The sequence below is a fragment of the Pipistrellus hanaki genome (genome assembly GCF_964339955.1).
Source record: "Pipistrellus hanaki genome assembly, chromosome: 19".
Taxonomy (NCBI): domain Eukaryota; kingdom Metazoa; phylum Chordata; class Mammalia; order Chiroptera; family Vespertilionidae; genus Pipistrellus; species Pipistrellus hanaki.
In genome coordinates this window covers 22,694,365-22,709,064 of record NC_140521.1, presented here as the reverse complement: position 1 = coordinate 22,709,064, position 14,700 = coordinate 22,694,365, and the positions used below count along the sequence as shown (strand labels likewise).

At 44.3% G+C, this 14,700-nt stretch overlaps 1 protein-coding gene across 2 annotated transcripts in view; it reads left to right on the top strand.

Annotated features, from left to right (window-relative positions):
• ANKRD13A (ankyrin repeat domain 13A) overlaps nucleotides 1-14,700 on the top strand; it is a 35,988-nt gene that overhangs the window by 17,292 nt on the left and 3,996 nt on the right. Inside the window, exons 6-13 of one of the 2 annotated variants that reach the window (XM_084867698.1) lie at nucleotides 210-399; nucleotides 4,372-4,438; nucleotides 5,976-6,057; nucleotides 7,169-7,219; nucleotides 7,948-8,092; nucleotides 8,979-9,136; nucleotides 9,810-9,917; nucleotides 11,309-11,469. In XM_084867698.1, the coding sequence (XP_084723824.1) occupies nucleotides 210-399; nucleotides 4,372-4,438; nucleotides 5,976-6,057; nucleotides 7,169-7,219; nucleotides 7,948-8,092; nucleotides 8,979-9,136; nucleotides 9,810-9,917; nucleotides 11,309-11,469 (962 nt within the window). Of the gene's footprint in view, nucleotides 1-209; nucleotides 400-4,371; nucleotides 4,439-5,975; nucleotides 6,058-7,168; nucleotides 7,231-7,947; nucleotides 8,093-8,978; nucleotides 9,137-9,809; nucleotides 9,918-11,308; nucleotides 11,470-14,700 lie in introns of both variants that reach the window. The other variant, XM_084867697.1, reaches the window with a different exon arrangement.

The following is a 14,700-nucleotide window of genomic DNA, read 5'->3' as shown; positions in this document are numbered from 1 at the left end:
ACCGGTTTCGGCTGTAATCATATATTTTAAAAAGTACACAGATAAATGTGTTGCTAACAAAAAGTGAAAATTATTTTAAAAACCTGCATCTCTGGGGAAGATGGCTCAAAGATGCAGACTTGGAAAGAGGATGCATTTTAACATGAGGTTTTCTGGGTTTTGCCTCTGACTTGCACTGCGCTTAGTTATGCCCTTGTTTTTATTAACAGACAACTGGGCGGAGTTGATGGAAGTCAACCATGATGACAAAGTGGTCACCACCGAACACTTCGATCTTTCCCAGGAAATGGAGCGCCTCACTCTGGACTTGATGAAGCCAACAGGCAGGGAGGTTGAAAGGCGGCTCACGAGCCCAGTCATTAACACCAACCTCGATACTAAAAATATTGCTTTCGAAAGGTATGAATTTAGGCTCTGCATTTTAATTTCTCATCCCTTTACTGCCATCTGTAGTGGCGTGTTTGTATTGATTGGAAATTATGGGTGGATTGGGATTTTTTTTATGGCAGTTTTAGCACTAGCATTTTAAAGTTAATCTCTGCTCTCACCAAATGTAAACCATTACTGACATCCTTCATCATACATCATTTTTATAGCACATTGCTTAAGTCTTGGATAAATGTCTTCATATCCTTTCATGGGCCCTTTCTAATGGATTTTACTCGAATTTTATTTTTGTTTTGGTGTTTGGGGATCCACAGGACTCCCTAGTCCCCGACCATGGGACTTTGAGTTTCTGGAAGCTATTGAATGTGGTTACCCTGATGTTAGTCAGATTCACAGCTTTCATAGAGGCAAATGTGATTGATTCTCTCTCCCCAGTTTCCCTACAGAAGGCCTACCAGTTTAGAGCAAGAGTCTGGAGGGTTTCGGTCCTATTGCAGACTCTCCCTGCAGAACCTCAGAGCGGGCTGTGTCTGTTAGCCCAGATGGAACCTCTGTGGTGTGGAGGCCTTTGTGAGGGAAGGGACCTGTCCCTGCTGTGCCCCGGGGCTGGCAGAGCCCTGAGTGTTTGCCTAGGAGGTCACATCCAGCTCTGTAACCAGAGCAGCGTAACATGACGTACTGTGAACGCTGTCCTGGAGTTAGTCTTCCTTTTCTCTTCACAAATATACTAACGATCCTAGCCTTTTCTTCATTTCCAATATAAAATTTATTAATAAAACAGCCTCCTGCCGAAGCCGGTTTGGCTCAGTGGTAGAGCGTTGGTCTGCGGACTGAAAAGTCCCAGGTTCGATTCCAGTCAGGGGCATGTACATTGGTTGTGGGCACATCCCCTGTGGGGGGTGTGCAGGAGGCAGCTGGTCGATGTTTCTCTCTCATCGACGTTTCTAGCTCTCTATCCCTCTCCCTTCCTCTCTGTAAAAAATCAATAAAATATATAAAAAAAAAACAAAAAAACAAAAAACAGCTTCCTGTTGAGTCATATAGAAGACTTGTTCAGTGCCCTTTTCCTTTAGTTTAGATTGAGCTGTAGAATTAGGGTATTTGCTTATAGCATAAGAGAAAACCAAAACTCCGGGTATGCTGCTGCTTGGGCGGGGTGCCCCCTGAGGCAGGGTCAGTGCCACACTGTCAGCCTCCCCCGGACAGCCATTATCTTCCAGGACAGCAGTTGGCCATGGCTTTACCAGTGAGGATATGGGAAGACATGTCCAGTCTTGGGCACATGCCCCTGCAGACATTTAGCCTAGGGCTCTGTCCCTAAGCTGGAAGACAGAGGAGTAGTGACAGGAGCTGGGAACTGAGCCTCATCAGCAGGGCTGCTAGCTAACTGTGCGGCTTCGGGCAGGTGGCTTCCCCCTCCAGGATGCTGTCTCCTCGGCTGCTTTGTTGTGTAGTACTCAGGAGTGAGGTGTGATCAGTGAGCATCTTGTGCATCCAGTAAGGATGCAGGCACTCTGAGTGAGAGGCTTGCTGCTGGAGGTCGGAGCGTTCATTTGATTGAAGTTGGAAGATGTGGAGCTCTAATATTATGATAGTCGTTTTCATTCAGTTCTTTTTCTAATCTGTTCCTTGGGGCTTGATGCTTGTAAATCAGTGCCCTTCTTGCATAAATTTTTGGCCTAATATATGCCTTCAGATCGCATTTTGGGTTTTTCTCTTCTCTGAAAGATTATGCTCAACTCATCCTAAACAAAACATTTCCCGCCCCATCACAGCTCTCTCTTCTCCGAATTGTGTAGCAGGCTCCGAGCCAGTGCTTGCTCCAAGCCAGTTTTGGGTGGTGGTCTCAGTGGAGACAGGCAGAGGTGAACATGGCAAAAGAGGGAGCTGAGAACCCTCATGCCATCTTCAGAGGCCTCTGCGTGTAAAGTTAAGTGCCAGGGAGTTTTTAGGGTCTTGGTTTTAAACTAGGATGTAGACATTGAATTTAAGAACTGAACTCTGAGAGGACTTCAGTCAAGAGGGCAGATTAGTGGTGGATTTTGTGAAGAAATTGGTGCTGGGTTGGTGGATGTTGCTCTCTGCAGATTACCCCAAAGGAGATGCCTCTACTGAAGAAATACCAAAATAAGTTCTTTATTTTTATTGATTTTAGAGAGGAAGGGAGAGGGAGAGAAGGACAGACACATCAACGATAAGAGAGAATCACTGATCAGCTGCCTCCCACCTGCCCCCTATTGGGGACTGAGCCCACAACCTGGGCATGTGCCCCAACTGAGAATCAAACCGTGACCTCCTGGTTCATCAGTCAACACTCAACCCCTGAGCCACACTGGCTGGGAAATAAGTTCTTTAATTAAAAAAAGGAAAGAAGGGAAGGAAGGAAGGAAGGAAGGAAGGAAGGAAGGAAGGAAGGAAGGAAGGAAGGAACCATCAGAGAGTGAGGATGAGAAGGAAATGGAATAGTGGGGGTTGTGGATGAGGGAGGTGAGTGAGGAGCGTGGTTCCCGGGAGAACTGCAGCTGTTGGCTCAGAACGCGTGCAGGAGGAAGGGGAGAGACCTGGTCATCCTTCGGCCCTTCGGACGACTCTGTGCCCGAAAAGGAATATTTCCTGTGCTGAACTGTCAAGTGACTTAGTGACAGACAGGAACTGAGGATTGAATTTGTTAACCAAAAGGAATATCTCAATTATCAATGACTAAGAGGGGCCTCTGGTTTGTTAATCAGTTAGGTGAGGTCTCTCGCCCCCTGCACCCTGGAATCATTTGTTTCTGAAATGTCACTCGGACATAGCTAGCAGTTTGTGTAATCCCTTTAGGATTTATTTCCCTCCCTCCAAGGGTCACGGCGTACTGATTATGGACAATTAATAGGGTGTTTAAAGCTTTGGTCCCTCCTTTCTCTGATGGGCTGTAATGCATACATAAAACTCCTATACCCCATCTGGCCTAATTCCATTTTCTAAATCCCATTAGAAGAAAAGCAGAGTGTTTGGAAACACAATATGCAAATGACCGCAGACTTCTCTGTGACTTGACTACCATGCCACCTGATGTCCCCCTTCCCGCCAGGTCAGAGCAGGAGGCAGGCGGCTGCCCTGCGCAGGGCCGAGTGCAGTCAGCGGAGCTAGGATGTGCTGTCCTAGACCACGGCCAGGCTGGCCGGGCTCCCCTGGGAGCCGTCATGTTTCCCAGGGTGTGAGGCTCTGAAAGAGAACCAGAGCTTCTTGGCTGCTGTTGGTTCCTAAATGCATTTTTTCCAGGACTGTGTTGAGTGGAATAACTGGGTTTGGGGCACTTTACCAGTGCTGCAGCTGCTGCTGGAATGCTGGGCTGCTTTAGAAGCAGCTCGCAGAGCCGGGACCCACGGCCGGGCTGAAACCTTGCCTTTAACACCTTTCCCCCTGCTGCACCCGATCACCTGCGTGGCTGACTCCCGCGCCATTCTGGGGGCACTGGTGGTTTTTCCACGCAGCTTGCCACAGTGATGAGTTCCTCTCCCACCCCCACTCTCCCAGGATCAAGATGGTCTGTGCCTCCTTGTGCCGCTAATTCCCCCATGATTGTGGCTGCTTATGGGACAGAGCCCCTGACATCTGTGCCCACAGTTAAGATGACCCAGCTAAATTCTCTGACCCACATACTACTTTGTGGCGAGCTTGGATGCCGGTCATGTCACTCACTCCTTAGGACAGCTGTCTAATAAATGTCACCACCTTTGTTGTCCGTGCTGGCACTTTTTGTAAAGAAGCCAAGAACGGAGGCTCTCTGTGCCGGGGGTGAGGCAAACTGGTGAATAGCTGGGAGGGGGCGGGAGATGCTTCAGCCATCTGTCACTGTAACATCCTTTATGGACACTTGGACCATGGTTTCCAGATGTCCTTCACTAACTTAAGCTGGGGGAAGAAACGATAAAGGCTGCAGGGATAAATCTGAATGGCATGTTGTACATGTAGAAATTTGTGGTGTTCACTTTTTATCAGAACTAAATCCGGATTCTGGGGCTGGAGGACAGATAAAGCAGAAGTTGTTAATGGTTACGAAGCAAAGGTAAAAGGAAACTCTTAAAATAAGATTTAATATAGCAATTTAGCTTCTATGCAAATGAGTCTGTTCAGATTGTCATGCATCTATGCCATGGAGATGCTCTGGGGACTAAGTACTATCTAGCGTGTCTCTCACTTGGATTTTTATCTTATTTGACTCTCAGAAAATGGGATAGCATGTCCCAAGGAGGTCTCTAGTTATGCCAAAGAGAAACACTACTGTAGAGAAATGAGGACAGGTACCAATTGTCCTGGTAAGAATGAAAAAGACTCTCTCACACACACACATACACACACACACACACACACAGAAAGGATTAGACTTAACATGACTGTTCATCTTTTTTTTATAACCTGAGTGTGTTTTTAAAAAAATACAGTAGTTTTATGAGTCTCCATTTTTTGTAGTTAGCTTCTGTGTAAGCAAATGGCTCATAGCCCACTTACATGACATCAGTGAGTTTGGAGCATAGTTGTCATAGTGGAGACGACAGCTGGCATTTTGTCCGCTGCACAGCCCTGTTTCCTGGCCCTCCCGGGGCCTGCAGTACAGCAGGGATTGATGGCTCCAGAGGCCGGAGCCAGGCACTGCAGTATCCTCTGGTGACCTCTGAGCAGCAGAGAAAGCTTACGTCATGCTCAGCGAGATACATTCAGTAACAGTCATTCCAGTGCTGAGTGTGCTTTCTGGACCGCTGAACGTATGGCAGATACACTTCTCTGTTAATCGAGACATTTCATTTTCCAAACCCCCATAGTTCCCAGTCAACCTTGCTAACAGAGCATTGACTGGCAGCTACAGTGCTTTTTGTCACTCTCTGGCATGCCTTCAATAGTGGCTCTGGTTGTAAAGCTTATCAGTGTAGAGAACCTTTTGTTCACTCCCCTTCCTCCTGCCTCCGATGGCTGTCTTAGTCAGTCCTGTTACAGGATGGCCAGAAATCAGCAGAAGTCCGCAGTGCAGGTTCGGATGCCTTAGCACAGTGGTCGGCAAACTCATTAGTCAACAGAGCCAAATATCAACAGTACAATGATTGACATTTCTTTTGAGAGCCAAATTTTTTAAACTTAAACTTCTTCTAATGCCACTTCTTCAAAATAGACTCGCCCAGGCCGTGGTATTTTGTGGAAGAGCCACATTCAAGGGGCCAAAGAGCCGCATGTGGCATGCAAGCCACAGTTTGCTGACCACGGCCTTAACACACTAGAAATGCAGGGGGGGCTTAAAGTGCAGGACCTTCTTTGAGAACACTTAGCAACAAGAAGATGAAGCCTGTCTCTGTTAACTCCTCAGTATTTAACGCTCTGAGATGCACAGTGACTGCTCAGGCCTTTCTAAGCTGATGGCTTGTGCATTTTCTCTGAAGGATCTAATGATTGTTAACCGTTTCTCATTTTTATTTTGCTGCATTTCTTTTTTTCTTTAATTTTTTTTTTCTTCTTTTTTTTTTTTTTGGCTTCAGCATTCTTGCTCTTGCTATGCTTATTTTTTGAGTTTCGATTCCCCATGTCACTGTTTTCTCTTGCACATGTCTCTCAAGGTTTATACCGTAAATAATGTGAGTGTGATAACCAAAATACGGACAGAACATCTGACCGAGGAAGAGAAAAAGAGATATAAAGGTAATTCTCCACCCGTTTTTAAAAAATAAGTTGTTGTATGTCTTTTTAACTGATTTCAGAAAGAGTGGGATAGAAACATTAGTGATGAGTGAGAATCATTGATTGGCTGCCTCCTGCAAGTAGGAGGGGACCAAGCCCACAGCCTGGGCATGAACCCTGACTGGGTATCAAACTGTGACCTGGCTCATGAGTCAGTGGTCAGCCACTGAGCCACACCAGCTGGGCCTCCACCCCTTTTTAATCCTAGAGAGAACCTTTGTTGACTCTGGTAAGTTTTGGGGATAATGTGATCAGTTGTACTAATCCTAATACTGACTTCCTTTTTATAAAAATTTCCTTAGTCTGACTTATTCTTGGAGATATTTCTCCTTACTTGGCTTCAGCTATAATTAAAGCCATTCACGAGGACTTGTTTATGTGTTATGAAGAACAATTGTTGGATGAAAAAGTAGATAAGGCTATTGGAGAATATTTTCACTGGAATAAGTGATTTGGTCCAAACTATCACAATGAAACATTTAGACAGAACTTGGGCTCTGAGCCAAAACATCGCCAATACATCCTCGCCATTGCCCAGCTCTGCCAGGGGCTGGTTCTGTGGCTGTGTGAAGTTATTGACCATCTGTGCCTCAACTTCCTCAAAAATTAAATAAAGGTGCTTCTAGATCTTAAGAGTTACTGGGGGGATTTAGAGCAGTGCCTGCAGTATGTGGCTAGCACAAGTAATTGTTCACCACCACCACCACCGCCATTGTTAACGATGTCACCACAATGCTGTGGCTGCAGTTTGACAAATGAGGACACAGACCCAGGGCACGGACACATGGGCAGGGACCATTCAGGAGGAGATTGGAATCCAGATCTGGCTCACTTACAAATGCAACCTCTTTCCACAATGTACTGCTTTAATTCTTGTAATTGTTGTTCATCTAGAGACCCTACAAAAGATAAATTAGCTGATGGTTCTTGTGGATGATTTTATGAGTCTGTCCATAAATGATACCCTGATGCAGGTAGCTTGGATCAGAAACTTTAAAATATGATGAGAATCTTTTTCTATAGTCACAAGTAAAGTATGATATTAAACATTGAACTTTTCGCCCCTGTACAGCGGACAGGAACCCACTGGAGTCCTTGTTGGGAACTGTGGAGCACCAGTTTGGTGCGCAGGGGGTAAGTGAAGCAGCGAGCTCTCAGCGCCCTTTAAAGGAGATGACTTCCCTGTGCTTGGTGGCGTTTACGGAATCTCTAATAGGCCACTCTGACTGAGAAGGCCACAGGGTACTCCCAGCTGGAATTGGAGACACTCTGCTGGAAGAGAATTAGATGAGTGAGTCTTTAAAAATAAAGATTTTAGGGGAAGCGAAGTGATTATAAAAATCAGGTGCTTTCTCTCCTATGTGTTATAAACTAAGATCTCTGTAAAAATTTAAATTAAAAAGGATTCAGGACTTCACATTTTAACAAAGCACCTTAACAATCGTTTCCTCACTTGATCCTTACAAATAACTCTATGAAATTGCTACAGTGGATGTCCCTGAGGGTCAGAAATATGAACTACCTTTCCAGCAGCACAAGCTAGAGAATGCAGAGCTGGAACTCACACCCCAAACCTCCCAGACCTCCTATGCTTTCCTCTCTCTCTCTCTAATCAGGAGATAAAAATGCAAAGGAAAGTGGAGAAGTATTTTGAAATGGAGAAATGCATTTGACTTGCCATGTAGCTTGGTAATACCTTTATAGATTTTCTTGTTCTGTGCAGTAACTTAATTTTAAAAAGTTAATGACTAGAACTTCCTGATCTGTAGCTGATTAACATGTCTGCCTCAGAGACTGAGTGCCATAGGCCTCCACTTGTGAGCACCACTTGGCATTTCTGATTCCCCTGAGTTCTGGCCCGGCAGGACCTCACCACAGAATTTGCCACTGCAAACAACCCCACAGCCATCACACCTGACGAGTACTTCAATGAAGAGTTTGATCTGAGAGACAGGGACATCGGAAGGCCGAAAGAGCTGACGATCAGAACACAGAAGTAAGAGGGATTTACTGGCCATTTTCTTTCTTTTTTAGTTGATTTCAGAGAGGAAGGAAGAGGGAGAGAAAGATAGAAACATCAATGACAAGAGACAATCATTGGTTGGCTGCCTCCTGCAGGCACCACACTGAGGATCCAGCCACAGCCTCGGCATGTGCCCTTTCCCGGAATGGAACAGTGACTCCTGGTTCATAGGTCTCATAGGTTGATGCTCAACTACTGAGCCATGCTGGCCAAGGCTCAATGGCCATTTTTCAACTTACGGGTATTTGTTTCAGAACTATGCTGTTTTATGGTGTCATGGTCAGTCATTTCTCTGCCCCCTGCCTTTAAAAATAATTTTAAATTACTTTACAAACGCCCATCTTTTATTTTATTTTTAAAATATATTTCTATTGATTTCAGAGAGGAAGGGAGAAGGAGAGAGAGATAGAAACATCATTGAGGAGTCATTGATCGGCTGCCTCCTGCATGCCCCCTACTGGGGATCAAGCCCGCAACCGAGGCATGTGCCCTTGGCTGGAATCTAATCTGGGACCCTTCAGTCCATAGGCCAACATTCTGCCCACTGAGCCAAACTGGCTACGACAAAAGCCCATCTTATTAGCCCTCATAGAGAATGAATTGGATATTTATTTTACTGCCAACAGCATCCATTGATTAAATGAAACTGTTTCCACCAGCTAGCAGTTTCTTCATGCTTGCTATCAGCTAAAGCTCTGATTTCAGAGTGATCTGAATTCCCCATTGGGAGTAGTCCCCGCCTAGCTCAGAATTGAGATGTAAGATAACTGGGAAGGCGGCAGGGTGAGCAAGCTGCTGTTGTCTAGCCTGCTGCATAGAATTCCATTTCCCTGTCTGATGATCATGTCAAACCCTGCAGGTTCAAAGCCACGCTGTGGATGTGTGAGGACTTCCCTCTCTCCCTCGTGGAGCAGGTCATTCCCATCATTGACCTGATGGCCAGAACAAGCGCTCATTTCGCAAGACTCAGAGATTTCATCAAATTGGACTTCCCACCTGGATTTCCTGTCAAAATAGGTACCGTTAACTGAATGAACACAGGAGTACGTGCAGGTTGTGCCCTTCTTGCGGTGACAGAATGTGCTGTAGGGAATGGGAGCACTTGCATCAAAAGTAGCAGACAGGAGGCAAAATGGAGGAGGGCACAGCCTCTGGTTTAATTTGGCTTGAAGAAGTGTCATGATACTCGGTCACTTTGCATAGCAAAATTAGGAGAGTCCCCAATCACCAGTTCAATTTATTGACGTGAAAAGGCATAAAAATGTGAAACATTCATTGTTTCAATATCAGACCTTAAGTGAAACTTCAAATTAGATAGTTAATTGAGGAAGACAATTGATACCAAGATCTTTTGACACATAAATAGGCTTAGGGCCTGAAGTAGTATGCATAATACCATAGACAATACATGTTACTTGGGACGAATTTATATTTTGGATAGTTGTACATTCATAACACTTGAAACCCGGCTCAATCATTTATTTACAGTGATCTAGGAAAAGTTGCTTAATCTCTCTGAATCTGTTTTCATATCTATATATTGGGAAGGGTTGTTATGAGGATTAATGAAATCATACTCATAAAGAGTACTTGGCATGGTACCAGCATAGTAAGCACTCATAGCTAAGTATTAAATGATGGTTGTTATTATTCTCAATAAAGTTATTTATAAAAGCTTTTATTTTGTTAGAAATTCCCTTGTTTCATGTATTAAATGCACGGATTACCTTTGGAAATGTTAATGGCTGTAGCACTGCTGAAGAAACTCAAACTGTGGAAGGGACCCAGGCAGATTCAGGTAAAAGAAAATGGGGTTTTGTGATTTTTAAAAGAGAAAATTCATACATTTAGTCATTATACTAATTATTCTCTTTGAATTGGAGTATCTTATAAAGTAGTTCTCTGTTCCAAATCAGGAAATTTTTGGATTTAGTTTAAATTCAATGAAAAAAATTGAGAATGTTTATTAAAAACAGCATATTCTTTAAAAATGATTTTATTCAGGTGTAATGTAGATACAATAAAATGCCCTCATTTTTTTAAGTGTGATAGGTCAGTGCATCTTGGCAGATGTAACCACCTCCACAGTCATGAGAGAGCATTTCTATCATTCCCCCAAATTTCCTCGGCCTCCTTTGCCATCAAGTCAATTTATATTTTGGATGCTATTGTAAATGGATTTATTTTCTTAATTATTATTTTCCAGTTACTCATTGCTAGTATATAGAAATATAATTGAATATTTTTCAGTGTTTAAAAATTATGCTAAAATAGTGTTCTGTGTCTTAGGCTAGTTGAAAGAAAGATACACAGATGTTTGTTTTATATTATTTTTATTTTGTTTACATATATACACACTATTTTATATGTTCACTCTATTTCATAATAAAAGAAAAAAGAAAAAGACACATTGCACATTGGTGTGACTGTGTGTATACACACACATTCCTCAAAGGACACTTGAGTAAAATCCTGGTTACCTCTGGAATTTGGACATAGGAGAAAGGGTACAGGGAGAGAGATCTTCACTTTTCATTTTAGAGTCTTCTATTTTTTTTTATAACTCTGCATTAATTTTATTACTAAAAAATGATCAAGGCAAAAAGAAAAAGAAAAGCAGTATCCTAATGCTTTAAAAAAAATCTTTATTGACTTCAGAGAGGAAGGGAGAGGGAAAGAGAGAGAGAAATATTAATGAGAATCATTGATAGGATGCCTCTTGCATGTTCCCCACTAGGGATCAAGCCCGCAACAGGGGCCATGTGCCCTTGTCCCAGGACCCACTGAGCCAAACCAGTCAGAGCAGTATTCTAATACTTTTATCTGTCAAGATTATTCCTCAAAAAATCTCTCACAGCCCTAGCCGGTTTGACTCAGTGAATAAGGCGTTGGCCTGAGGACTGAAGAGTCCTGGGTTTGACTCCAATCAGGGGCACTTGTCTGGGCTCTTGACTTGACCCCCAGTGGGGGTTTTTAAGAGGTAGCCAATCAATGATTTTTTCTCATCATTGATGTTTCTATTTCTCCCTTCCTCTCCCTTCCTCTCTGAAATTAATAAAAAATATATATTTTTTTAAATCTCACATCTAGCAAACTTTTATTTTAATCATATTTTTAAATTTTAAAAATGTGTATAAAAGTTGAAGTGGAAATTCATAGGCTAACTCAGATACACTCTTTGCGTTCCAGCTTCCCCGGTCACAGACTTTGAGGTTGATCAGTCTGTGTTTGAAATTCCTGAATCTTACCATGTTCAAGACAATGGCAAGAACATGCACCTGCAGGACGAGGACTACGAGATCATGCAGTTTGCCATCCAGCAGAGCTTACTGGAATCCAACAGGAGTCAGGTGCACTTCTCAGAATAAAGGGCGGGGCATGGGAGGTTTACCCTCCCATTTGACCTCTTCAAATAACAACCTCGGCATATTTATGGTATTTACAGAAATTGTTGTGTATTGTACACACCTGGTCTTTCCCAAAGGTTATTACAAGATATCTCTCTCTCTCTCTCTCTCTCTCTCGATATATATATATATATATATATATATATGTGTGTGTGTGTGTGTGTGTGTGTGTGTGTATGTGTGTGTATGTGTGTGTATGTATGTATATATATATTAGAGAAATATGCTAATTAACAGGGATGCCATAACTGGTTGAGACTGGACAGAAGGGTTGCACACACAGCTTCGGGGGCGGGCGGCAGGGGCCTGTGTGTGCCTGCACTGGCGGAGGGCCTGATCTGCAGCAGCCAGGACTGCTTCAAGGGCCAGAGAGGGAGGCAGGGCCGGACTGGCAGTGCCTCGGCTGCTGTGGGGCCCAGAGAGAGAGGCAGGCCCGCTTTGGGGCCTGGGGGAGCGAGGGCTCCTAATCTCATATAATCTGCGTAATCTTATCAGCATCGTCTCCTGACAGATTTCCCTTTCCTCTTGTTCACCCGTACAGCTGATGGTAACCTATCTCTTGGGGTTGCTATGTAATTTCCTAGTGTTGAAACAGTAAATTCATAATAGTTTACACCATATTTTCCCTAGAATATTATCGGTGTCAGTAGTGTCATAGAAGGTATGTGGATTTTAATTTCACTTCCTCCCCAGGAAGACAAATCATTGTCTTAGTAAGGGTATGATGAAAGTGTTGGTTGATGCTTTGTGAGCATTTTTTTTTTTTTAAATAAATTTTTATTGTTCATATTATTACAAGTGTTCCTTTCCCCCCCCTTCTCACCCCACCCTCTGCCCTTTCCCCACTCCCCATTGTCCTCATCCATAGGTGCACAGTTTATGTTCAGTCTCTTCCCACATTCCCCTCTCCCCTTTTCCCCAAGAACCATCAGTTCACTCCCCTTCCATACCTCTGATTCTATTATATTCAACAGTTAATATTGTTCATCAGATTTTTTTTTTAATTTCCTTGGTTTTTAGATTCACTTGTTGATAGTTACGTATTTGTTGTTCATAATTTTTATCTTTATTTACTTTCTCTTCTGAAAGAACCCCCTTCAGCAATTCATATAATTCTGGTTTGGTGGTGATGAACTCCTTTAGCTTTTTTTTATTAGTGAAGCTCTTTATCTGGCCTTCGATCCTGAGTGATAGCTTTGCTGGGTAGAGTATTTTTGGCTGTAGGTTCTTGCTATTCATCACCTTGAATATTTCTTGCCATTCCCGTCTGGCCTGCATGGTTTCTGTTGAGAAATCAGCTGACAATCGTATAGGTGCTCCTTTATAGGTAACCACCTGCTTAGCTCTTGCTGCTTTTAATATTCTCTCTTTGTCCTTTACTCTTGGAATCTTAATTATGATTTGTCTTGGTGTGGTCCTCTTTGGATTCCTCTTATTTGGAGTTCTGTGTGCTTCCTGGACTTGTAAGTCCAATTCTTTCCCCAGGTGGGGGAAGTTTTCTGTCACTATTTCTTTCAGTATGTTTTCGATATCTTGCTCTCTCTCATCTTCTGGGACCCCCATGATTCTGATGTTGGATCGTTTGAAGTTGTCCCAGAGGTTTCTTACATTATCTTCAATTTTCTGGATTCTCTTGCCTTCTAGCTTCTGCAGAGGAGTGTCTTCTGGCTCTTTATGTTCCAAATCTTTGACTTGATTCTTGCGATCTTCTATTCTGTTTTTAGGACTCTGTAAAATATTTTTTATTTCAGACAATGTATTCTTTATTTCTTGTTGATCCCTTATTTCTTGTTGATCCCTTTTCATATCCTCATAGGTCTCATTTATTTTATCGGCCTTTTCTAGGAGTCTCTTGAAAAACCTTATAAGTGTGGTTTTGAACTCTATATCCAGTCGCTTTTTGTCCTCCATTTCTTTCGTTTGTGATCTATTTGGTTTAGGCATTTTCGCAGGCAGCTTTTCTGATGGGGCGGGGTTTCAGGGTGGAGCCTACAGCCTTGGCTTCCGTCAGCCCTGCCCTATGCGACTCCTGAGACTCAGGGTCCTTCAGTACTTGTTGCAAGCACCTCTGAGAGAAAGGTGCCCTCGATTTTCGCCTGCTACCAAACAGTGTGTAAGCTCTCCCGGAATGGGCCCGAAACTGGGGTTCAGTTCAGTTGGAAGTGGAGTTGGAGATGGCGTTCAGAGCAGTTTGGAGCCCCTGTCTCCTTCCCGCCAGGGCAGCCCTACGGCACAGCCGGCCGTCCCTTCTCTGCGCGCAGTGTGCGCGCCTCTGGGACCTCCTTTCGCTGCTTCCCCGGGTACCGCCTTACAGCCCAGCTCCCTCTGGATGAGCCTGGGTCCCCAGGGTCTGGCCTAGAACGGGGGTTCAGAGCAATTGTGGGCCCAGCACAGTCGGAGTGTTTATCTCCTTCCCGCTTGGGAACGCCAGCCAGGCACTCGGCCTCCCTCCTCTCCCGCTCCGTCCTCTCCGCGCGCCGCGTGTCTCCGTACCTTAGGCTTTTACAGCTCCTCCGCGCTTCCTTCTGGTTTTCTCCTTGCTTCTCGTTGTAGAATTTCCAGTCAGTTGACTTTCCTGTAGTTCTGGGTAATGTCCATTTTATATTTTAGTTGTATTTTATTGAAATTGTTGCGTGCGGCTGCGGCTAGGTGCCTACCCGAGCAGCCATCTTGGATTCTCCTCTGTGAGCATTTTTTTTTACTCAGGTATTTTATTTCTGTTTTAAGGGGTTTAAACCCAAGCTCTCTGAGCCTCTAACTACAAGTACTAGTAGAGCTAAGGACAGGACAGACCAGCATTAAGAACAGTTGCCTTTTGTTTTCTGACGTGACTCTTCCTCCAGGCTTCCCCATCCTGGGACAGTCCAGGGCCTGTGGTACTCCCCCGTCAGCAGCTCCTCCTGTCCCCTCCCTCTCCCAGGGCTCAGGTTTTTGGCACTCCGCTTTCATTTTTGAGTCTCAGAGCTTGAGTAATGTGAGCCCCACTGTTCCCTCTCATGGACCCCATCCATAGCCATTCCGCTTTCTGAGGCTGCCGGGCCAAGGGCCCGACCTCAGGGCAGCGTGTTCCCGAGGAGAGCCCCTTCCTGGGCGAAGATCCACCCTGGGCACCGCTGTCAGTCCACTGCCTCTTGTCCTTTCCTCTGTAAGCGAGCTGCTTCTTTCCTCCAGGGC